The sequence below is a fragment of the Microcaecilia unicolor genome, chromosome 3 (assembly GCF_901765095.1).
Source record: "Microcaecilia unicolor chromosome 3, aMicUni1.1, whole genome shotgun sequence".
Classification (NCBI taxonomy): Eukaryota; Metazoa; Chordata; class Amphibia; order Gymnophiona; family Siphonopidae; genus Microcaecilia; species Microcaecilia unicolor.
This window is the reverse complement of record NC_044033.1, coordinates 283,126,481-283,150,948: the sequence shown is the minus strand read 5'-3', so window position 1 is coordinate 283,150,948 and position 24,468 is coordinate 283,126,481. Positions and strand designations below refer to the sequence as shown.

General features: G+C 44.8%; 1 protein-coding gene across 1 annotated transcript in view; it reads right to left on the bottom strand.

Annotated features, from left to right (window-relative positions):
• Positions 1-24,468, bottom strand: part of PCNX2 (pecanex 2) — a 1,017,260-nt gene that overhangs the window by 475,433 nt on the left and 517,359 nt on the right. The window contains exon 16 of the mRNA XM_030194986.1: positions 10,725-10,834. Within this exon, the coding sequence (XP_030050846.1) occupies positions 10,725-10,834 (110 nt within the window). The remainder of the gene's footprint in view (positions 1-10,724; positions 10,835-24,468) is intronic.

The following is a 24,468-nucleotide window of genomic DNA, read 5'->3' as shown; positions in this document are numbered from 1 at the left end:
AACTCTACAGGAAGCATAAATACTTTATTTTATTTATTTGTTGCATATCCCACCTCTTTGCAGGCTCAAAGTGGCTTACAATACATCATGAGTAGTGGAAGAATATTGTAAATAAACATTTAGTATTACAAAGTCTTGGTCAGCATGATGATAATTTAAACAAAGTTATAATATACAAGCGGATATAGTGAAACAGTTCTAAACATAGATGGCGAGTTGTGCATATTCACATTGTTTGATCTTTGTGGTATGCTTTATTAAAGAGATGGGTCTTCAGTAATATGCGGAAGTTCGTTCTTTCGTAGATCGATTTCAAGCTGCGCGGCAGTGCGTTCCATAACTGTGTGCTCAGGTAGCTAAAGTTTTACGCATGCATTAGTTTGTATTTCATTCCTTTGCAGCTGGGGAAGTGCAGATCAAGGAATGTACGGGATGATCTTTTGGCATTCCTAGGTGGTAAGTCTATCAGGTCTGACATGTAAGCTGGTGCATCTCCATGGATAATTTTGTGAACTAGTGAGCATACTTTGAACGTGATGCGTTCCTTAAGTGGGAGCCAGTATAATTTTTCTCGTAAGGGCTTGGCGCTTTCAAATTTTGGTTTGCCAAATATGAGTCTAGCTGCAGTGTTCTGGGCTGTCTGGAGTTTCTTGATTACTTGCACTTAAATGCAGCAATTATACATGTAATTGACAGTATTCTAAAAGCAAAGGCCTGGATTCAGTAAATGGTGCCAAAAACTAGACACCGGCAAAAATCGGCACTCAGTGCCTAATGACATAGATGTATATTTTTTATTAATATTAGACTTATTGATTTTACTTTAAATCTGTTTATTGACGTAGTATGTGAAATATACATTCATAGTGTTTCAACAAATAACATTACTAGTACAACAGACAACTATCGATCCTTCTTCAAACGTCAAATCATTTTCATCTTTTATCCCCGAACAACCCACCCCCTACCCTCTCTTCTATATTTTATCCTTTCCCCCCCCCCCCTCCTCTCCAACCATTTCACTGTAACCAAAATATTTACTTTTGTATTGTTAAATGAGCAGTAAAATAAAATGGTGAATTCAACTTATACTCATATTGTGGGGTATTTATTGATATTGTATCTAAATTCCTTCCCTCCCCCCCTCTTACTTATGGGTAGACCCATTCTTGTACCTTTAGAAATACAGTGTATTACAACAGCCAATATACCTATATACCCAATTACTACATATGTATTGTTTGGCAAAATTCCCAAAAAGTATGAATAGTGAACCAAACACTTTAGGCATTATTTGGTACTACCCTGCTACATTAAGCTCCAACTCCACCCCACCCTGTATTATGATTCAGCAAAGCAACATTTTTATTGGCCACCGAGCAGGAGAAGCACATCCATCCCTTTATTGCCCCTATTACTATCCTACCCCCACCCCTCTCCCCTTACTATCTACCTCCTCTTCCTTCCCACCCCTACCCTCCCGAACTAAGGAGACCTCCAAAAGTTAACAAACATACAATCTGTTCCCACCTCCCAGAATCAAAGGGAATTGAGCACCATACTTCTACCTCTTGTATGTAGTGACTGAATGTATGGGCCCCAAATGTCCAAAAATGACTTCCTCCTCCTAGAAGAGCCTCTTACACCCCGGCGCTCAAAAAGCATCAGCTCATGGAACCTGTTTCTCCAGTGCCAGAAATCCGGGAGAGAACTACCCACCCACTGACTGAGAAGCAGTCGCTTACCAACCAAGCAGGCTTTACGAACCAAATGCTTCCCAGATGTACCCTGCAAGGCAAAGATCTCATACTTGTCCAGCAGTATTCCTACCGGTGAACATACAATTTTTGAACCTAGCAACAAAGACAAATAATGCAAGACCGCCTTCCAAAAATGCTGTACCTGGTAACACTCCCACAAACAATGGATTAAAGATCCTGGTAGCCTCCCACACTTCTCACACAAAGGATTTTCTACTCCTCCCATCTTAAAAAGCTGAGTTTTTGTAAGGTATGCTCTGTGAAGAATTCGGTACTGGCATTCACGGAGACCCGCATTGCCTGTCATTTCCGGTATCCGAGATGTCATTTTATCAAAGTCTAAGGACAGTCCTGGTCTTGCTAAATCTCGAGCCCAACGCATTCTTATCAACTCTCTATCCTTCATAAGTGGCAGTTTCCCCAACAGCTGGTACAACCTTGAGACCGAAAGCCGAGCAGTTCCCCCTCCTTCCAAAAACTGTCTCACCTTGTGACAATGCCTGGATCTTAAAGCCTCCGGATCTAAGGACCTCACATAATGTGCTACCTGACTATAGGCAAATATATTGTTCATATCATAACCGATACCCAAAGCTCCCAAGCTTAACAACGTCCCCTGCTCATTCAAAAGATGTTCCAAACGACTAATGCCCAACTGCCCCCAAGTTCGAAATGTCCTATTATCTATCCCAGGCATGAAACATAAATTCCCACCAATTGGCAACATGTCCGACGTTTCTGTCTGCAAACCCCAAATGCCCATCAGATCTTTCCAAATGGTTCGCAAAGATGCCAGCAACAAGCTATTCCTCAAATGCTCTGGAACGAAAGCTCTAGGTGCCTGTAATAGAAAGTAGAAATGACAAGGGGCAAAGAACTGTCCTTCTATTTCTTTAGGCGTGTAATCTTCTCGGTCAAAAAACCAATCCCCAAAATACCTCAGTAAACATGCCCTATTATAACGTCTCAAATCTGGTAACCCTAGCCCCCCCTCTTTCCAGTGACCCATCAACAAGGGTAATGGCAACTTAGCCTTTTTCCGTCCCCAGCAGTACCGTCTAAACAAACGATATAGTAATTTAAGGTCTCGTTGACGTATGAGGACGGGCAGTAATCTCAAACAATACAGCCATCTGGGGAACTCTACCATCCGAAACAACTGAATGCGGCCATATAATGTGAGGGGCAGAGTCACCCAGCTATTCAAGCGCACCTCCGTTGCACCTATCAGTCTGTTGACATTTAGGCAATATATATCTAATGAATTCATGGACAACCAAATTCCCAAATAGCAAAATGATTCCTGTGCCCATTTAAGAGGAAAGGTCCGTCCCCATTCCCTTTTCTGCTCCTCTTGAGAGGCCAATGCCAAAGATTTTGTATAATTAAGCTTAAATCCTGCATAGTCACCAAATTCTTGAAAAAGTTCTAACAGAGCCAGGAGTGACTTTAGGGGCTGTGTCAGGTGTACCAGCAGGTCATCCGCAAAGGCAGACAATAAAAATTGCGAGAGTCCTATCGGTACCCCCTTTATCTCTGGATGGGATTGTATTGCTCTAACCAGGGGATCTAGGGACAGGACAAATAATAAGGGAGAAAGCGGGCAACCTTGCCGTGTACCTCGAAAGATATTAAATGAACGGGAGCGCACCCCATTTACCCAGACATAAGCTGAAGGCTCCAAATAGAGCACCCTAATGGCATCTAAAAAGGACCCCTGAATACCATATTGCTTCAACTTCTCAAACAAGAAGGGCCACCTCACCATGTCAAAAGCTTTCTCTGCATCAAAGCTGATTAACAGAGAAGCCAAACATTGATATTTCACTGTCTCCAGGGAGGCCAATATGGCACTGATATTCCGAACCGCTGTTCTCCCTGTCACGAATCCTACTTGAGCCTCCTCTACCAGATCTGGAAGCACCCTGGCCAACGTATTTGCCAATATTTTAGCGTACAACTTGACATCCGCATTGAGAAGAGAAATTGGCCTATACGATCCAGGGTCTGTTACGTTCTTACCGGCCTTCGGGATAACTACAATCTGGGCTTCTTTCATCGTATCCAGAATAATCCTCTCCTCCACCATAAAATTAAACAGTGCCAGAAGCGGGTCTTTAATGTTTTCATAAAATTGCTTGTAAAATTCCATTCGATAGCCATCTGGACCCGGCGTTTTATGAGATGCACTTTGTTGCAATGCTAGCATAAGATCGCCTTCCCCAATTGGACTATTCAGCCTTTGCACCTGCCGGGGAGACAGTTTAGGTAACTCTACAGAATCTAAAAACATTTCTGCGCTCAGCCCCTCATCTTCCGGCTTAGCATAAAGAGCCTCATAAAACTGGCCAAAACAGTCCGCTATTTCCTGATCTGTTCTCAGCATCTGCCCGTGTAAGGCCTTCAACTGTAGAACTCTAGAAACTCCACTCCTGCCCCGCACCATATTTGCCAGCAACTTCCCGGCCTTATTACCATGCTGAAATAATTTATATTTATAATAAAATTGGGTCTTTACTGCCCTCTGGTGTAGTAGTTCATTCAGTTCTTTTTGTGCGCCCAAGAGTAGTGTCCTATTCTCCTCAGTAGCATGTTGGCCATATTGCCTGCTATAGTTGCGAATCTGCAAGTCTAAACGCAAAATCGCCTTGTCCCGAATCTTCCTAGCTCGAGCACAGTAGGAAATAATGTCCCCCCGCAATACAGCTTTTTGTGCTTCCCAAAATAAGAGCGGCTGCTGCCTATGTCTATCATTGTGAAATGCATAATCCGCCATCCTCTCCGTTAAAAATGCCTGAAATTTCTGATCCCCCACCAATTCTAAGGGATATCTCCAGAGACGCATACCACCCCCCTTTATGGGCCCCACCCATCTCAGCCAGATCAAAGCATGGTCCGAGACTGCATAAGGACCAATCTCCGCCTGTGCTATCTGTGAAAAAAGAGAGCTCGAGACAAATAAATAATCAATTCGAGACTATGACGTATGAGCTCTGGAGAGATGGGTGAAATCTTTGTCTGACGGATGTAAGACACGCCACGCATCCACTAAGTCTAGTGCTTCACAAAGCAGAGTCAAGGCCCGGGCACCCCCTCCCGAACTCCCAGCACCAGAACCAGATCTATTAAGCAGGGGATCAACCACTAGGTTGAAATCGCCTCCCACTATAAAGTTCCCCCCTTTAAACTTAGTTAACTGAGTAATTAACCCCTGAAAAATGTTTTTGTCAAACACATTTGGGGCATACACATTACAGAGCACCAGATTTTGACCCTCAACTTCCATTGAGGCCACAATATATCGCCCCTCCGAACTCTTTATTGTAGATATAGTCTTGATTTGTAAACCTTTCCTGAAGAGAATTAACACCCCAGCCTTCCTTCCCACTGCTGGGGCCTCTAACAATGAACCTACCCAGCCTGTCTTAAACTTTATATGTTCCTTTGATGATAGATGCGTCTCCTGCAGCAGGGCAATATCTACTTTCTGCCGCTTCAGCGCCTGGATCACTTTCGTCCTCTTTATGGGGGATGAAACTCCCCCAACGTTCCAAGAGACAATTTTAAGTGACCCCAGTGTACCAAAAGTCAAATATTAACACATAAAAAGTTATATTTGTGAACAAAACGAGAGAATCCCCCCAGCCCATGGGGCTTCCCTCTTCAATCCCCCATAACTCTGGCCCGGCGAATACACTCTTGTCATAGACCTCCTACCCTTCCCTATCCCCCTTCCCCTCCCTAGAACCACTCCACAGTTTTACCGTGGTCTAGGATCACGCGAGCTCCCCCCACTCCCGCCCCCCTCCATTCCCTCCCCAAGTATTACCCTCTTATCAAGAACCACCTTTACATCTTAGCTCTTACTTCCTTATACTCCTATCACACCTAATTGATCCATATTTATATTACAAAATCCCCAGAGACCATTATCATAATAATCTACTTCCTCCCCCAGTAAACTCAATAACTAAACATTTACCACATTTCAGCCCTTGGTCCCAATCAAACAAACAATCAACAATTTAAACAGTGGTAACAGGTATAGTTAGACCATTTCAGCAACTTCCGGTTCCTGGGCCAGCTACCGCTCTCTGAGCTATCAATTTTCAGACTTCGTCCACGTCCTCCTGATCTGTAAGCTCCACTATTGTCTCCAAGAAGCACTAGTTGCAATGTATCTGCAAAGTCTCTACCCGTGCTCCTTCACGCTGGCTCTTCAGCTACCAGGTCCCTCTTCACAAACTGCATGGCCTCTGCTGCCGAGGTGAATATGATCTGTTTCCCTTTGTGCCAGATCTTTAAACGGGCCGGGTAGAGCAAAGCAAATTGAATTTTTTTGGCAAATAGCTGTTGACACACCTCACGAAATGCTCTCCGTTGCGTGGATACACCCGCCGAGAAGTCCTGGAAACAGCGCACAGTGTGATTATCATATTGTACAACTCCTGCCCTCCGAAAGGCTCTAAAAATCTCCTGCTTATGAGCAAAATTGAGGACTTTGAAAATAACAATTCGGGGGCGCGGATCTTTCGGGTTTCCAGGTCCCAGCCGATGAGCACGTTCCACTCTTAAGGGCCCCGCTAGCGATTGTAATTGCAGAGTTTTTGGTAGCCAGGTCTCCAAGAAATCTTTCAACTCCAAATCTTTAATCGTTTCAGGCAGGCCTTCCATTCGGATGTTACTCCTGCGAGCTCTGTTCTCCAGGTCTTCCAGCTTACTCTCCAGCTTGTCCACCTTGCTTTTCAAGTCAGTTTGCGTTTTCTCCTGTTGTTGTACCTGGTCCTCTACATCGGAGAGCCGCTGTTTGTAGTGGGAAAACTCTGATTGTATGGTCTCCAGCTTAGTATCGATACCTCCTAATTGTTCTGCTATCTTTTGGAGTTTTATATCTACCGACGATCCCAGCATGGCAGAGACTTCCGCCGCCACCTCCGCCGCCCACGCAGAGCTGACTGACTTCGGGCCGTCTTCTTCTCTGTCCGCCATCTTTGCCTCTGCTGTGCGGGTTCGCGTGCCGTCTTTCTTCACCGGTTTCGCGGTCATCGCGCTCAACTACGACTCCGCTACACTCCTCAGCGAAGCCCCGGTCTTTTAGATCGCCGGCGGTGTATTTTACCGCTGTGTAGAGCGGCGAGGGTAAAGGTTTTAATTGTAAAAACGGCGCGGAAGAGGCAGGAGCTCAGCGCGACGACACCCGCTCTCTAGCCGCGCATCACGTGACCCTTAGACTTATTGATTTTAATGTAATTCTACCTGGTTGGGATATCTCTGTGTTCTGTGATCTGCTTTGAATCACAAGTTAAAAGCAGAACAGAAATCGCAGCAATTCCTGCAACCAACTTTAGGCACGAGGACTTACGCCAATTGAAACTTGGTGTAAATCCTGGTGCACAAGTTGAGAGTGTATCCCTAGAATTCCATAACACTGCTCACCACTTTTCAGAACATCCCTGACCCATGCTCCTCCCATGACCACACCACCTTTTGTTTTGCAAGCTGTAGGATTTGGCTGCACAGTGTTATAGAATAGTGCGCACACAGATGCACATGCAAATCTTGATTGTTGCCAATTATCAATAATTAATTGCTAGCATCTAATTATTAACTGTTAATGGCTTATTAATCTATTAAGTTGTGCATGCATCTCAGAATTGCACTCAAATTTCGTTGTACAAATTTGAGCGACCTTTATAGAATCCAGGGGTAAGTATGTAAGTGCTTGGCATACTCCTGTTCCACTAATGCCCCTCCCACATCCACATGCCTCTTGCAGTTATGCACTACATAATTTAGATAATAACACTATAGATAGTGCAGTTATGCATGCAACTCCAAATTATTGCCAATTAACTCCAATAATCACCAATTACTAGCTGTTTGGCCAATTCATGCCTAATTAGGCGATTAACTTATGTGCATAACTGCCACTATTCTATAACCCATAGGCGCCCAGTATAAGAGGCTTGGGGAGGCTAAGCCTCCCCAGCCAGAAGTGCAGCAAGGGCGGGGCGGGTGCAGCTCGTGAACATCCCTCCCGGCTCCCACCCCACCCCACCCCCGACTGGTGCGCGACGGTCCCGATCTTTACCCCCCCCCTCTTCCCCCCGACTAGTACGGTGCCGCTCTCCCCCTCCGCTCCTGTCACGTCGTCTTTCAACGAGGCTTCCTGTTTCCGTAGCAGCAGCAGCGTCAGCATCAGCAATGATGTAAGCGCCGCTGCTTTCAGCCTGCCCCGGAAGCCTTCTCTGGACAGCGTCCCTCCTACGCGGGAAGCTGTTCAGAGAGTGCTTCCGGGGCAGGCTGAAAGCAACGGCGCTTACATCATTGCTGATGCTGACGCTGCTGCTACGGGAACAGGAAGCCTCGTTGAAAGACGACGTGACAGGAGCGGAGGGGGAGAGCAATATGGTACCGCACTAGTCTGGGGAGGGGAGGGGAAGCGATGCCAGACAGACCGACCAAAGGGAAAGGGGGGTGGAGAGAGGAGGATGTGAGATGCCACATCTAAGGAGAAGAGGGAGGAAGGAAAGCAATGGCAGGGCATGGGAATGGGAAAAGGGGGGGGGTGGAGAAAGGAGTAAGAGTGATGGAAGCAAGAAGGGGAGGGAAAAGAAAAGTGGGATGCATGAGGGAGAGGAGAGATGCATGAGGACGCTGGAGGAGAGACAGAGAAAGTGGAAAAGTGCAGGGGAGAGCCAGAGAGAGATGAGGAGAGAAAGAGGGGACATGGAAGAGAGCAGGGGAGAGTCAGAGAGAGATGGGGAGAGAAAACAGGGGACATGGAAGAGAGCAGGGGAAAGCCATGGAAATGGAAGAGAGCAGGGGAAAGCCAGAGAGAGATGGGGAGAGAAAGAGGGGCCATGGAAAAGAGCAGGGGAGAGCCAAAGAGAAGATGCTGGATGGAAGAGGGGTACAGAGAGAGAGAGATTAGGGGAGAAAGAGGGGACGTGGGCAGGAGAGAGAAGCTGCTGGGGGAGACCCCAGCTGTCAGACGGAGAAATGCTGAATGAAAGGAGGGAGAAAGAGGGAAAAGCTGGAAGGAGGGGGCAGAAAGAGGGACGTAAGGGTAGGGAGGGAAAGAGGAAAGACACTGGAAGGATGGGGATAGAGAGGACATGCTGAATGGAAAAGGGTCAAGAGAGAGAACTGTTTTTAGAAGGAAGGAGATATAGAGGGAGACAACAGACGGAAGGATTGGGAGAAGGTAATGGGTAGAAGGATGGAGAGAGAAAGAGGGATGACACTGGATGGAAGGGTAGGAGAGAAAGAGGGAAGGTGCTAGACATGGATGGATGGATGGAGGAGAGGGAAGAGAGGAGAAATCTGGACATGGATGGAGTGGAGGGCAGGGAACAGAGGAGAAATGTTGGACAAGGATGAAGGGTAGGAAAGACAAAGGAAGTACATGCACATGGATGGAGGGGAGGGGAGAAATACTGGATATGGATGGAGGGAAAATTGCTGAATTTAAGGGCTGGATCGGAACACTTTGAAGGCAGATGCTGAAACTGGAGAAAGGATAGGGTCAGGGCTACAGATGGTAGACAGGACGCATAAAGACTCACAAGGACGCATAAGGACACAGGAGGATGGTGGACATGGTGAGAGAAAAAATATCAAATGGAAAGAAGACACTGGGACCAAAGTGAATAGAAAAACTAAATGATCAGACAACAAAGGTAAAAAAAAGTATTTTATTCAGAATTTATTAACTGGAATATGTCAGCTTTTGGAAATGTGCATCTGTGATATTTTGCATGTAAGTTTCAATTTTTCTAGTATTGCTGCATGCTGAGTCTGACTTCTTGAGGTAACTTTCCAGTTTTGCCTTCATATCTGTTGTGTCGTGTGTTTTTCATGTGTAATCAAGGTGCAGTATTCTACTAGTGTGTAGTATTTACAGCCCTTTTTGTTTTTTTTTTGTTTCACTAGGTTTTAGAGCCCGGTGTAATTACAGTGCTGCCTTTCCACGCATAAGGTTGTAGCTCGTCCTGTCCTTGGAATTAGTGCTGTTATGGTTTGCTAAGGTTATGAGTGTGTTTTTGCACAAGTTTGTGTATAGTGTTTTGCAGTGGAGAGATTGTGTATTGGCCTTACTGAGGTGGCACCAAAACATCAGAAAGGGTTTTAGAGCCTAAATCACGACACACTACCTCTTGAAGGATCTACATATAGTCGTTAATAAAAGGAGCTCATTGTGAACACTATCCACCCTAAAAGGGTGTTTTGTGGCTCTACATGAGAATTGTGATATTATGATCCTTTGTTTCATATTGTTGACGGTCTGCATTTTCCGTATGGGTGGTATATTGGTGTATTAGGGTCTGCCTAGTGTTATGGTACAGTAAGGTTCTGAGTGTGTTTTTGCACAAATTTGTGCATAGTGTTTTACAGTTGAGCGATTGTGGTTAGTATATGCTTTGAGCAACCACTTTATTCTTTGACATATGATACATATCTAATATCTAAATTTAATAAAAGGTATTAATTGTGACTTTTATTTTTATGTATTTATTTTTTCTGTGTGTTATCAGACAATTATGGATTTAAGCTCCACCCCTGGCTCCACCCCCTAGCCCCGCCCCCTTTAACCTCCACAAACAGTTGGGCCACCGACCGCCTATGCTATAACCTATGCGTGCAAATGCATAAAGTCCTCATATACTTTTCACCCACAGACTTTTTACTGATTTTTAAATGAAATATACAAGAAGACTTTCAACTGGGTAAAATGTATAAGTGGACAATTGTATCTGCTCATTATGTGGGTAGACTTTTGCTGGAAATGGACATGTGTTGATTTGAAAATGCAATTTATATATGCACTTTTCCTCATCTGACTTAAACACACCTATGGAAACGCCTCCTCTCTCAGACAGCTGACCTATGTAGGTAAAATATTTTTACCTGTGGAAATGGCTTTGAAAATTTCCTCTGGTAATTTTGAAAAGTCATACTCACATTGGAATGGATGGGTCACTGCTTTGTCGGCTCAGGTGATAAGAAAGAGCAACTAAAAGACCGCAGAAAGCTGAGAACAGGGCTGGTATGTGCTGTGCATCCCATGATTCCTAATATGGTAGACAAAAATAAATAAAAAGCAGAATGTTATCATGCTAAAATGGAATTCATGCAGTATCTCAGCAACACCTCAAACTTATTTGCAAACAAGATGAGACTGCCCTTCCAAACACTGTAACCAAACACAGATGCCCTAAATATCATAACCACTCCCACTGGAAGTCCCGACACTGCATTTAGAATAGAAATGATCCCTATTTTCAAATATTATGTACTCTCAAGCCATCCAGTACACAAGAACAAAGAACAGGATATGAAATTGAAAAAGTATTGTGTTGTGTGGCATGAAACACTAAAATGTATCTGCTTTAGTATTTAGGTACATGCCTGCAAATACTGTTTCAAACTTGCAAACTTAGAAATCAATTAACCCATTAAAAGAATGATGTCCATAAATCAGGAAAAAGGCTTAAGAAGATAGTTTCAATTGGCGGAACCATTTATCTCCGAACGTCTATGATGTTTTTGGTACATCGTCTTTCAAAAACATTTTTTGTATGTATTTTCTAATATCAGAAAATGTTTAGTTTTTTTTCTTCCATTAAGGACTTCAATTTTTAAACATTTTCCAATAAACGTTTACCCCTCTTAATCATTCTCGAAAAGACAGTACTCTAATGCATTCCTCCAGGTCAGGAAAACCAATATAAAATTTGGGCAGGAAAGGAGCTGGCTACTTTGGGTCAGCTAGTGGAGGATGGTCAGGTGGTAGATTTTGATACGTTGGTAGAAGAATATGGGTTGTCACAGTTGGAGGCACTTCAAACGAGGGACTTACTACAAAGACAAGCAGTAGGTCATTTAAAAGAAGAGGTACAGCCCCTAGATAAAGCACTCAGTCTGGGAAGTGGTAGAGAAGTGATCTCTAGGCTTTATGCTGCAGTGTTCAATTAGGGGGCACAACCCATCAAATAGATTGTTCATTGGGAATAAGAGCTAGGTACAGACTATGAAGAGAAAGACTGGGAGAGAATGTTTTGGACATTACTTCAGGTTTAGATTCTGACCAATTTGGTTGAAAATGGCTATACAATTCTGTATTTTTGGTACTACATACTAGGGTGACTATATAAAATATATGGAAGGGGGAACCAGGGGTGTTGGAGGGGATGTGGAAAGAAAGGCATGTTTACACATATATACAACACGAGGAAGCATACCTTGAGAATAGTTTGGTAAAGGCAGACCATTGTGTGTTGTCAAATTCCTTCCAGGTTCTGTTTTCAGAGGTACCTTCTTTGGGAGAAAGGGACGTTAGTGAGTCAAAATCTTTGTCGGTGGTAGAGGGCAGACCAATTCTAAGCTTATTCACCTTGTCTTGGAAATATGTAGCTAGTTGGTTTGCTGAGGGAAGTTCCTCTTTTGCATGCACTTCTGGTTTTGAAGGTGTAGTAAATGAGTTGACACTGGTAAATAGTTGAGGAGTGGCCTAGTGGTTAGAGCACTGGTCTTGACATCCAGAAGTAGGTGGTTCAAATCCCACTGCTGCTCCTTGTGATTTTGGGCAAGACTCTTTTTTTTTCTTTTGATTTATGGAAGTCTTTATTAAGCAGTTAGTAAACAATACAGCACGTACTCAGTTCAGTACAGCACAACATTCTTCATACCCTATAGATCTGACAGTGAGTAACTAACTACAAATCACTCCAACCTAGACGAATGCTAAAATAGTTACCTATTATACTTCAACATTTTTTGTCACTTTTTTTGTTATGTAAGTCCAAACTTCCCCCCTCCCTCCCTCCCCCCGTCTTCCCTTCCCATGACATTAAATACAGGTATTATCCAGAGCATTTTGTTAAAAAGGGTTCCCACACCCTTTCCATTTAGGCAGGATTTTCCTTTTCACAGCAGTCAATCTCTCCATCTCACAGATATAGCGCACTTTAGTGAGCCACCCCGCCATTGAGGGCACCTGTGAAGTTTTCCAGTTTCTGGCCAAATGCACTCTAGCCGCCTGTAAGGAGTTCCTCACCAAAAGCCACTGATCAGACATGATGCCCTCTGGGCGCTTCCCCAGCAAAAAGATCAAAGGATGCCACTGCACAGGCCTACCCACCCACGCCTGAATCCTTGACCGCACCCCTCTCCAATAGGCCCGCGCTTTAGGACACAACCACCAAATGTGTCCCATAGTTCTCTCTCCCCCACAGTTCCGCCAACACTGCTTTGACGTCCGAGCAAACATGTGGTGTAATCTGACCGGTGTCAAGTACCATCTATAGAAAACCTTTATAGCATTCTCTTGCATGGCCACTGATAGGGAGGATCTCAACAACTCCTTTTCCAAAGTCACCCAGCTGGTCTCCGAGAGCGTAAACTGTAACTCCTGCTCCCACCTTGTTCTATGTAAAAGGGCCAGTTTTGAACATGTCACTAGGTAGGAGTACAAAGAAGGTATCATTCCTCTCGTGCCCCTCGAATCTACACACACCTCCTCCATCGGATGTATATCCCTTCTCAGGCATCTAATATACTTTTGCCCTTTCAAAAAATGCTGAAGTTGTAGGTAGGCATATTGATCTCCGGACCGAAGCCCAAAGTCGGCCACCAGCGTCTCAAAAGATACGATGGTCTCTCCCACATGCAGCTGTCCAAGCATGTCTAATCCTGAGTCTGCCCACCTACAAAAGATAGTATTTCCTATACCAGGCTCAAACATGGGATTATCCACTATCGGGGCCAGTCCGGACACCGGTGGCTGCCTCTCCGGGAACATGGAGTCCCAGTAGTAGAAGGTGGCCTGTACTGTAGGTGGAAACCTGTCCACCCTCCCTCTATGCTTACCCTCCAGCCACATTAAATGTCCTAACTTCGGGGAACCCACTAAGGCTTGCTCAATGTCCACCCACAGCTTGTGGTCATCCTTTCTAAACCAATCTACCGCCGCCCTTGCCTGCGCTGCGCAATAGTACCAGAGCAGATTGGGCACCCCCAACCCTCCTGCGCTTCTGTTCTTATATAAAAGGGCCCGAGGGAGCTGCGGTCTTCTCTGGTTCCATACAAAACGGATCAACATGTCTTGCAGACCCGAGATAAAGGCTCTAGGCAACTGCAAGAGGAGGACCTGAAACAGGTACAAAAAAACGAGGCAAAATATCCATTTTGATCGCCACTATCCTCCCGAACCAGGATAGGCCCATGGACTGCCATCAGTCTAGGTCTCTCTGCACCTCCCGCTTGAGTGCCGGGTAACTGACCGCAAATAGCTCAGACAATTGGCCAGGAATCCTCACCCCAAGATAACTCAATTCGCTCCCCTCCCACCTAAAAGAGAAGGATGACTTCAGTGTGTCCATCAAGCTCGGCGGGACCCCTACTGCCAGGCTCGTGGATTTACTGGCATTGAGTTTGTAACCAGATACCTGTGCATACTCCTCTATCACCTTCATTAGGTTGGGAAGAGAGACTAATGGGTTTGTTAAGGACAGGAGAACGTCATCTGCAAATAGTGCAATTTTATATTCCCGTTCTCCCATCCTGACTCCCATAATATCATCATTTTCTCTAATCACTTCTGCCAGGGGTTCCATCGCCAAGGCGAACAGTAAAGGAGACAACGGGCACCCCTGTCGTGTTCCCTGCCCCAGCGTGAATGCCTCAGAATTCCCTCCATTTATTCGAACGCAGGCTCTCAGCAAGGAGTACAGTGCCTGAATCCAGGTTCTGTATTGCTGACCAATGCCCGCTCTATGTATTACCTTGTCCAAATATCCCCAGTGGACCCGGTCAAACACCTTTTCTGTGTCTAATCCCAGCAGTACCACTGGTCTGCCTTTTGTCTGAGCTGCGTATATAAGATCTACCGTCCTCCAAATGTTATCCATGGCCTGACGTCCGGCTACAAAGCCCACCTAGTACGGGTGAATTAAACTAGGGAGCACCTTCCCCAAGCGGTTTGCCAACCTTTGCTAGTATTTTAACATCTGAGTTAAGTATCGAAATTGGTCGATACGAGGAGCACTCAGTTTTAGCTTTACCGGGTTTTGGTATCACAGCCACCCACGCCTCCATCATTGTCTTAGGAAGTGATACCCCTTCTCTCAGAGAATTAATAATCATCGTCAGATAACGCGCCAGGTGCCCCACATTTTCCTTAAAGAATTCATTCGTAAACCCATCTAGACCTGGTACCTTACCCGCCGGCAATTATTTTATAACCTTAATGACCTCATCCACCCTCACCGGTTCCTCAAGTTCCCCTTTCTGGGTCTCTGACAAAGTCGGTAAGTCCCTGACCTCCAAATAGCCATCTATTTCCCTGGTCTGTACAGCAGCATCCTCCTTGTATAGGGTCTCAGAATATTGGGCGAAACAGTCCCTGATCTGTGCGGACTTTTGGACCACAGCCCCCTTAGCATTTCTCACTTTTAAAATATGCCGCTCTGATCTCAGCTCTCTCAACTTAGCAGCCAGCAGCCTGCCCGGTTTATTAGTACACTCATAATAGTTCTGTTTTACCCTATCGTGGACAAATTTCAAACTGTCCTCGTGCAGTGAAGCTATCTCCAATCTCACCTCTTGTAGTTTACGATAGTCAGCCACAGAGCCAGATATCTTATATTTGGCCTCCAGAGCTCCAACCCTTTCCGTACATCGAAGCAATCTTGTTTTATGGGCCCTGGTTTTCTGACCTGCACATTTGATAAATTACCCTCTCGATACAGCCTTAAAGGCATCCCAGACCGTCCCCAGTGAAGGCCCCGAATCCAGGTTAATCTCGAAGTACTCTTTCAAGACTGGTACAAAACCGGCCACAATTTCCGGGTCTTGTAGCAGACTGTTATTAAATGTCTATCGTTTGTCTCTCACCTCCTCCCGTAGGGAAGGAATGACAATCCAAGCCGGGGCATGGTCTAAAATGGTAGTTGCACCTATACCAGAGTCTCCCCCCCCCCCCCCCCCAGACATTGTTTTATCCAGAAAAATATAATCCAATCTGGAGTAGGAGAGATGAACTGGGGAGTAATAGGTATAATCCCGCCCTCTGGAGTGTCCCAGTCTCCACACATCATACAGACCCATTTCATCTACAAAGTTTTCAGACCTCGAGATATTCTACAGTCCTGTGAAGCAGGTGGAGCCGATCTATCAAGCCCTGGTTGCATAGTAGAATTAAAGTCCCCTGCCACCAGCACCTTGCCTCTGGCAAAAGCCTGCAGCTCTCTCAGGAGGCGCAAGAAAAAATGTTCCTGCCCCTCGTTTGGTGCGTAAACACTAACCAAGGTGTATTCTTCCTGCTCCAACAGAACATGCAGAAAAATAAATCTCCCCTCTCTGTCCCTTCTCGAGTACAATATCTGCACCTGAACATCTTTGTGGAACATTATAGCCACCCCCCTTTTTTTTGCACCCTTCACATCCGATGCACAAGCCACCTGTGGGTATTGTTTAGAAGATAACAGTCCTTCATATTTTTTTTAAAAATGGGTTTCTTGTACGAAAACCACGTGTGGCTTCATCAGACGCATTTCACACATTAAGGCATGCCTTTTATATGGAGAGTTTAGACCCTTTATATTATAAGTAAAAAAATATAAGATCCGCCATCTACTCACCTCTGATATAACCAAACTTTTAATGGAAGACTCCTACCCTCCCCAAGTTCCCCCCCCCCCCACACTATCTCCCTCCCCCTATCCCCCCTACTCACTCTCCACCAACCACCAACCAGTGCCATATAGCACTGCTTGGGAACAAGAAGAATGTAACCTCACTATCCGGGCCTATAACAACAACACTGGCTACAACAAAATTGAGTATAGCCCCCCGGTCCCCCCGCCCCGCAATCACATCCCCACCCCAAACATTTACAGTCACTTATTCATCCTTCACCATCCAGCTTATTTTAGTCTCTCGTAACTCCTCTCCCCCCCCAAGTCACTGTACATAGCCTCCTGGAGGGCTATTATTCCCAGATCCTGCACTCTCACCAACCAGTTCAGACCAACAGTCTCTCAGGTCTTGGATCTCGTGGTCTTGGCCTCTTTCTCCACTCATTGCCATCTCTGGAGCCTGGCTTTCGTGGAAGGCGTTATCTCCACCGGCGGGGCTGCCGGCGGCGCTAAGCCCACTTCATGCAGTCTTTTCCACGCTTCCCCCACATTGCAGCATCGCTGCTGCTCCCCGTTAAGTTCGAAGCATAGAGCAAACGGGAAGGCCCATCTGTAGGGCCTCTTCTCTTTTGTCAGGATCTCAATGACCGGTTTCATGGCTCTCCTCTGGCTCAACGTAAACAAAGAAAGGTCCCGGTAGATCGCCACACGTGCCCCATTGAACTCCAGCATAGGGGTCTGTCGGGCTTTTTGCCAGATCTGGTCTTTGCAGGCATAGTTAGTAAACCGCACTATAATGTCTTGTGGCCTGTTTTCTCTAATTTTGCCCAGCGCGTGGTGTGCTCTGTCAATGCCCATCCTGTGAGTCGAATTCAGCTCCCATCAGCTGTGCGCACAGGGCTCGCACCACCGTCGGTGTATCTTCCCTGTCTCCATTTTCCTGGACTCCTCGGAACCGGAGGTTTTGTCTTTGCCCCCGATTCTTGAGATCGTCCAGCTTGTATTTGAATTCCTCCGCCTGCTCTCCCATTTTTTTCAGAAGCCTGTCCACTTCGTTGTTTTTCTCCTGCTGCTCATCTGCCCGCTCTTCTAGGGCCTCCACCCTGCCTCCCAGCTCTCTCAGGTCCGCACTTATGGCATCCACGTGCTCCAGGATCTCCTCCTTTGAGGCTAGGATTTCAGCCCTGATCACTTCCAAGCATTTGGTTAGGCTCGTGGGAGGAAGTCGATCCCGATTCCGACGGCCTTTGCGGTTTTGGGGATTCGCGGCATGCTGGGCCTCGCTTCGTCTGTCTCGCTGATATTCGCTCACTTTCCCGTTGCAGCACTCTGCTTTTTTTACTCATCTTGCGATCCTGGAGCTATTGCCTCTTATTTACAGCCCTTTCGTGCTCTGGAAGAGGGTTTTCAACTCAGATGGCACCTAATTGCTGGTGGGATGGCGCGGAGCTCCGGGACTAGGCTGCCATTCGGCTTCGTGACGTCACTTCCTCCCTTGGGCAAGACTGTTAACCTCCATTGCCTCAAGTACAAAATTAGATTGTGAGCCCTCCAGGGACACAAAAATACCCACTGTACCTGAATGTAACTCACCCATGAGCTACTACTGAAAAAAGTGTGAGCAAAAGGGCAATACCCTAAAGTGCAAATTTTCTGGGACCAAGTATTTAATGTGATTATTGAGATACTGTAGAGGGGATGTCCAGGGTAACATATTTCTTGTCCTGAGTAATGCGTACTTGTGCTGGGTACAGGAAAGCAAATTTAATACCCCAATGAAACAACTGAGTGCAATATGGGGGAAAGAAGTCTCCATTGCTCCGACACCTTAGCAGAAAAGTCCTGGAACAGGAGCAGTTTAGAACCATTATACTCCAATGACCTGTACCGGGTCAATAACTGGAATCTTTCAGCATAATTAAAGAATCGGGTAATCACTGGTCAAGGCTTGCCGTGATCCTCCTTCAGGACCCTGATCCGATGGACCCTCTCAGCCTTCATACATTGATCATCCAGATCAGATCAAGTTCCTTAGGGAGCCAAAGCTCCATCAAGTCCCAAAGTTCTTTATCCTTGATAGACTCCGGGATTCCAATAATCCGCAAGTTATTGTGGTGATCTTGGTTTTCATGCTCAGCCAAGGCCTTACACTGACGCTCCACCGTGGCACTGTAAGACTCATAGGTGAAGGGGAGGAATATGTAGAAGCTGATAAAGATAAGGTGGAATTGCTTAACAAATATTTCTGTACTATATTCACAGCTGAAGAGTTGGGAGGAGGACCACAGAAGAAAAACACAAATAGGAATGGAGGGGTGGTAGTCCCTGGACAATTTTCAGAGGACTGTGTTTGTGAGAAGCTGGCTAAAGCGACGGAGCTGGGTGGCATACATTGAGGGTACTGAAGGAACTTAAGGAAGTTCTAGTGGCTCCACTGGCTGACCTTTTCAATGCTCCAGGAGTGGACCTAGAAGACTAGAGATGAGCAGACGTGGTCCCTCCCCACAAAAGCAACAGTAAAGAAGAGGTTGCGAACTACAAGCCAGTAAGTCTGACTTCTGTGGTAAGTAAATTAATGGAAATGCTTTTAAAACAGATAACAGTACAGTTTTTGGAATCCAATAGATTACAGGACCCGAGGCAATATGGTTTCACTAGAAGCAAGTCTTGTCAGACAAATTGATTAATTTCTTTGACTGGGTGACCAGAGAGTTGCATCGAGGGAGAGCGCTAGATGTGGTGTATTTAGATTTTAGCAAAGCCTTTGACACGGTTCCGCATAGTCAACTAATAAATAAACTGAGTGCCCTCAGTAGGGGCCCTAAAGTGACTGGCTTGGTTAGGAACTGGTTGAGTGGAAGGTGACAGAAGATAGTGGTAAATGCTACTACTACTACTACTTATCATTTCTATAGCGCTACTAGACGTATGCAGCGCTGTACACTTGAACAAGGATGTTATCAGTGGTGTGCTGCAAGGTTCAGTTCTTGGGCTGGCTCTTTCTAACATTTTTGTAAGCAATATTGCTGAAGGGCTGTTTGCTATGGTTTGCCTATTTGTGGATAATATCAAAATCTGCAATAGGGTAGACACCCCTAATAGTGTAGATAACATGAGGAAGGATTTAGAGGTCTGGAATTTGCAGCTTAGATTTAATGCTAAAAAATACAAGGTCATGCATTTGGGATGCAAAGACCTGAGGGAATGGTACAGTTTAGGGGGTGAAGAACTTTTGTGCACAAAAGAGGAGCAGCACTTGGGTGTGATCATATATGATGATCTTAAGGTGGCCAAACAGGTAGAACAGCCAATGGCAAAAGCTAGTGTAAAAAAATGGTGCAGCCTGAGATCTTTTGGAAAAAGATAGGTCAAGTAGATTTGATGGACCTAGAAATCAAAAGGACCTCTCTATATAACAAGAATACAGTGACACTTGTTTCTGACAGTTTGGCAGCTGCCAGATGTCGAAACTGAGTTCTGATGAAAATAACTGTAAAGAATTTAATAAACACCAGGTGCAAGGCGAAAAGGAGAAGTTGTGGTCAAAAGTCCAGTAAGAACCAGGTGTGGAAAGTAGGGGCGTTTTTCTGAGAACAGTTATGAAAATCTGTGGTGAGAGGTGTCATAACGACCATCTGGAAAATAAGGCGTAAACATGTTTATCGGTTGTAAGTTTCACTATCTTAAATTAACCACTTTTCCTCTGCTCCGCTGACCTTGCCAGCTGTTTCTTCACTCAACTACATCTGCTCTTCTCGCCACATCTCTGCCTGACTGAACACAGTCGGCTCGGTGACTTCTGTCTCACTTTCTCTTCTTATATTCCCTTCTCACATATCTTTTTCTGGATAGTGAGGTTGCACAACAGACCGTGGTAGACCAGGTGCCCTTAAATACAACTAAAGATCAGACAAAAGATGGCAAATCAATAGTGTCAGGTACTAAGCATCATGCAAATAAGAACAACAAACATACTCTGAAATGTCTATATGCAAATGCTAGGAGTCTAAGAAATAAGATGGGAGAGTTGGAATATATTGCACTAAACGAAAAATTGGATATAATAGGCATTACTGAGACCTGGTGGAAGGAGGATAACCAGTGGGACACTGTCATACCGGGGTACAAAGTATATCGTAGTGATAGGGTGGACCGGACTGGTGGAGGGGTAGCATTGTATATTAACGAGAGCCTTGACTCAGATAGATTACAAATTCAGCAGGACACAAATCACACCTTTGAATCATTGTGGGTTGAAATTCCATGTATAAAAGGGAAAAAAAAACGGTGATAGGAGTGTACTACCGTCCGCCTCGCCAGGATGAGCAGGTAGACACAGAAATAATAAAAGAAATCAGAGACGCGAACAAAATGGGCAATGTGATAATAATGGGTGACTTCAATTATCCAAATATAGACTGGGTAAATGTAACATCGGGACACGCTACAGAGATACAATTCCTTGATGAAATCAAGGACAGCTTTATGGAGCAACTGGTGCAGGAGCCGACGAGAGAAGGAAAAATTCTAGACTTGGTCCTTAGTGGAGTGCATGATCTGGTGAGGGACGTTATGGTACTGGGGCCGCTTGATAACAGTGACCATAATATGATCAGTTTTGATATCGACCTTGAAGTAACTGTACACAGAAAGTCAAATACGTTAGCGTTTAACTTTAAAAAAGGAGACTATGATAAAATGAGAAGAACGGTAAAAAAAAAACTTAGGGGGGCAACTGAGAGAGTAAAAACTGTACAACAGGCGTGGATGCTGTTCAAAAATACCATCCTGGAGGCCCAGGCCATACATATTCCGCGAATTAGAAAAGAAAGACGGAACTCCAAAAGACAGCCGGCCTGGTTGAAAAGTGAGGTGAAGGAAGCTATTAGGGCTAAAAGAAACGCCTTCAGAAAATGGAAGAAGGAACCGTCTGAAAATAACAAGAAGCAGCATAAGGAGTGTCAAAGCAAATGCAAGGCGCAGATAAAGAAGGCCAAGAGGGATTACGAAAAAAAGATAGCATTAGAGGCAAAAAAACATAGTAAAATTTTTTTTCGGTATATTAAAAGCAGGAAGCCGGCAAAAGAATCGGTTGGGCCGCTGGATGACCGAGGGGTAAAAGGGGCGATCAAGGAAGACAAAGACGTAGCGGAGAGACTGAATGAATTCTTTGCTTCGGTCTTCACCGAGGAAGATTTGGGTGGGATACCGGTGTCGGAAATGGTATTTCAAGCGGACGAGTCGGAGAAACTTACTGACTTCACGGTAAACCTGGAGGACGTAATGGGGCAGTTCGGCAAACTGAAGAGTAGCAAATCTCCTGGACCGGATGGTATTCATCCTAGAGTACTGATAGAACTGAAAAATGAGCTTGCGGAGCTACTGCTAGTGATATGCAACTTATCCTTAAAATCGAGTGTGGTACCGGAAGATTGGAGGGTGGCCAATGTAACGCCCATTTTTTAAAAAGGCTCCAGGGGAGATCTGGGAAATTATAGACCGGTGAGTCTGACATCGGTGCCAGGGAAAATGGTAGAGGCTATTATTAAAAACAAAATTACAGAGCACATCCGAGGACATGGATTACTGAGACCGAGTCAGCACGGCTTTTGTGTGGGGAAATCTTGCCTGACCAATTTACTTCAATTCTTTGAAGGAGTAAACAAACATGTGGACAAAGGGGAGCCGGTTGATATTGTGTATCTGGATTTTCAAAAGGCGTTTGACAAGGTACCTCATGAAAGGCTACAGAGGAAATTGGAGGGTCATGGGATAGGAGGAAATGTCCTATTGTGGATTAAAAACTGGTTGAAGGATAGGAAACAGAGAGTGGGGTTAAATGGGCAGTATTCACAATGGAGAAGGTAGTTAGTGGGGTTCCTCAGGGGTTTGTGCTAGGTCCGCTGCTTTTTAATATATTTATAAATGATTTAGAGATGGGAGTAACTAGCGAGGTAATTAAATTTGCTGATGACACAAAGTTATTCAAAGTCGTTAACTCGCGACAGGATTGTGAAAAATTACAAGAGGACCTTACGAGACTGGGAGACTGGGCGGCTAAATGGCAGATGACGTTTAATGTGAGCAAGTGCAAGGTGATGCATGTGGGAAAAAAGAACCCGAATTATAGCTACGTCATGCAAGGTTCCACATTAGGAGTTACGGACCAAGAAAGGGATCTGGGTGTCGTCGTCGATAACACGCTGAAACCTTCTGCTCAGTGTGCTGCTGCGGCTAGGAAAGCAAATAGAATGTTGGGTATTATTAGGAAAGGTATGGAAAACAGGTGTGAGGATGTTATAATGCCGTTGTATCGCTCCATGGTGCGACCGCACCTTCAGTATTGTGTTCAATTCTGGTCGCCGCATCTCAAGAAAGATATAGCAGAATTGGAAAAGGTGCAGCGAAGGGCGACTAAAATGATAGCGGGGATGGGACGACTTCCCTATGAAGAAAGACTAAGGAGGCTAGGGCTATTCAGCTTGGAGAAGAGACGGCTGAGGGGAGACATGATAGAGGTATATAAAATAATGAGTGGAGTGGAACAGGTGGATGTGAAGCGTCTGTTCACGCTTTCCAAAAATACTAGGACTAGGGGGCATGCGATTAAACTACAGTGTAGTAAATTTAAAACAAATCGTAGAAAAGTTTTCTTCACCCAATGTGTAATTAAACTCTGGAATTCATTGCCGGAAAATGTGGTGAAGGCGGTTAGTTTAGCAGAGTTTAAAAAGAGGTTGGACGGTTTCCTAAAGGACAAGTCCATAAACCGCTACTAAACGGACTTGGAAAAATCCAAAATCCCAGGAATAACATGTATAGAATGTTTGTACGTTTGGGAAGCTTGCCAGGTGCCCTTGGCCTGGATTGGCCGCTGTCGTGGACAAGATGCTGGGCTCGATGGACCCTTGGTCTTTTCCCAGTATGGCATTACTTATGTACTTATGTATATCTGCTCACCTACATTCTGTTTTTCTCTTCCCTATTTTGATCCTGACATCTGTGTACTGCTTTTGCCTTCTTTTTCGTTGTATTTTTACTGCGCATTTCCCTTTTCTATAACTTCCCCTTTCTGTCAAAAACTTAAGGTTTCTTTTTCTCCACATTATATTCTTGCCTTTTATAACCTGATTCTTGCCTCTTCTTATGTTCTTAAAGTCCCTGCATCTTCAGTAAAGCTAATACAAAGTTTTCAGTTCAGATTTGCCTGGCTGAACAAACTGCTGTTTCTTCCTCTTTTCTGCTTTTACTGCACATCAAGTCTGATTTTACTTCTGCTGCGCACTTCCTCTTTTCAATTAAAGACTCACAGCTTTTCTGGGTCCACGCTGTAACTTTTGCTTGAATACTATCTATAACCCCATTCATTTTCCCTACCTCTTTCTTGTTTTTGTAAAGCTACATTCTGCGTTAATCTATTTTTACAATTTCCTTCTTGCTATCTATTCTAATCTACACCTTCCCTGCAGACCCGTCTCCTTAACTTAATACGTTCTGCCTGCCAGCTGATTTTATGGGCTTCTAGAGCCCTGCACTACTAAAACTTATTAAGGCTTTACCGTCACCTATTGCTTCTCCCTCACTATATCACAGGTATTTTCCCCACTGCTTCCTTATACTCTAAATTTATTTCTCATTTTTTTTCTGTCATCTTTCTGAATAAATCTATTTTTTGCTCTGACAGTTCAGGGGTTACGGCCGACCGTTGACTGCCTTTGCAAAATCTTTTTTTCTTTCTTTTTGATTGCAACTATAGTCTAGAACACGTAGTTGTATTATTACTTTATATTTATTTTTAATTATTTAATTGGATTATTGCCCCTGTTATATTTGACCTCAGTACCAACTCTGTGAGTTTTGGCCATTTGCCCAAATTACCCTACTACACTTTTTTGTTTTTGGTTCTGGTCATTGGCCACATTAAAGTTGAGGTGCTAGATCGCTGTAATGATCTTGAAGTAGAAAGCCCTAGCAGACATGCGTGGACTGGATTCAAGTTTGCGACAGTACTACAACCGTGGCCTGTAAATTTATAGTTTAATTAGTTGAAGGTCCTTAGGGTGCTTCAA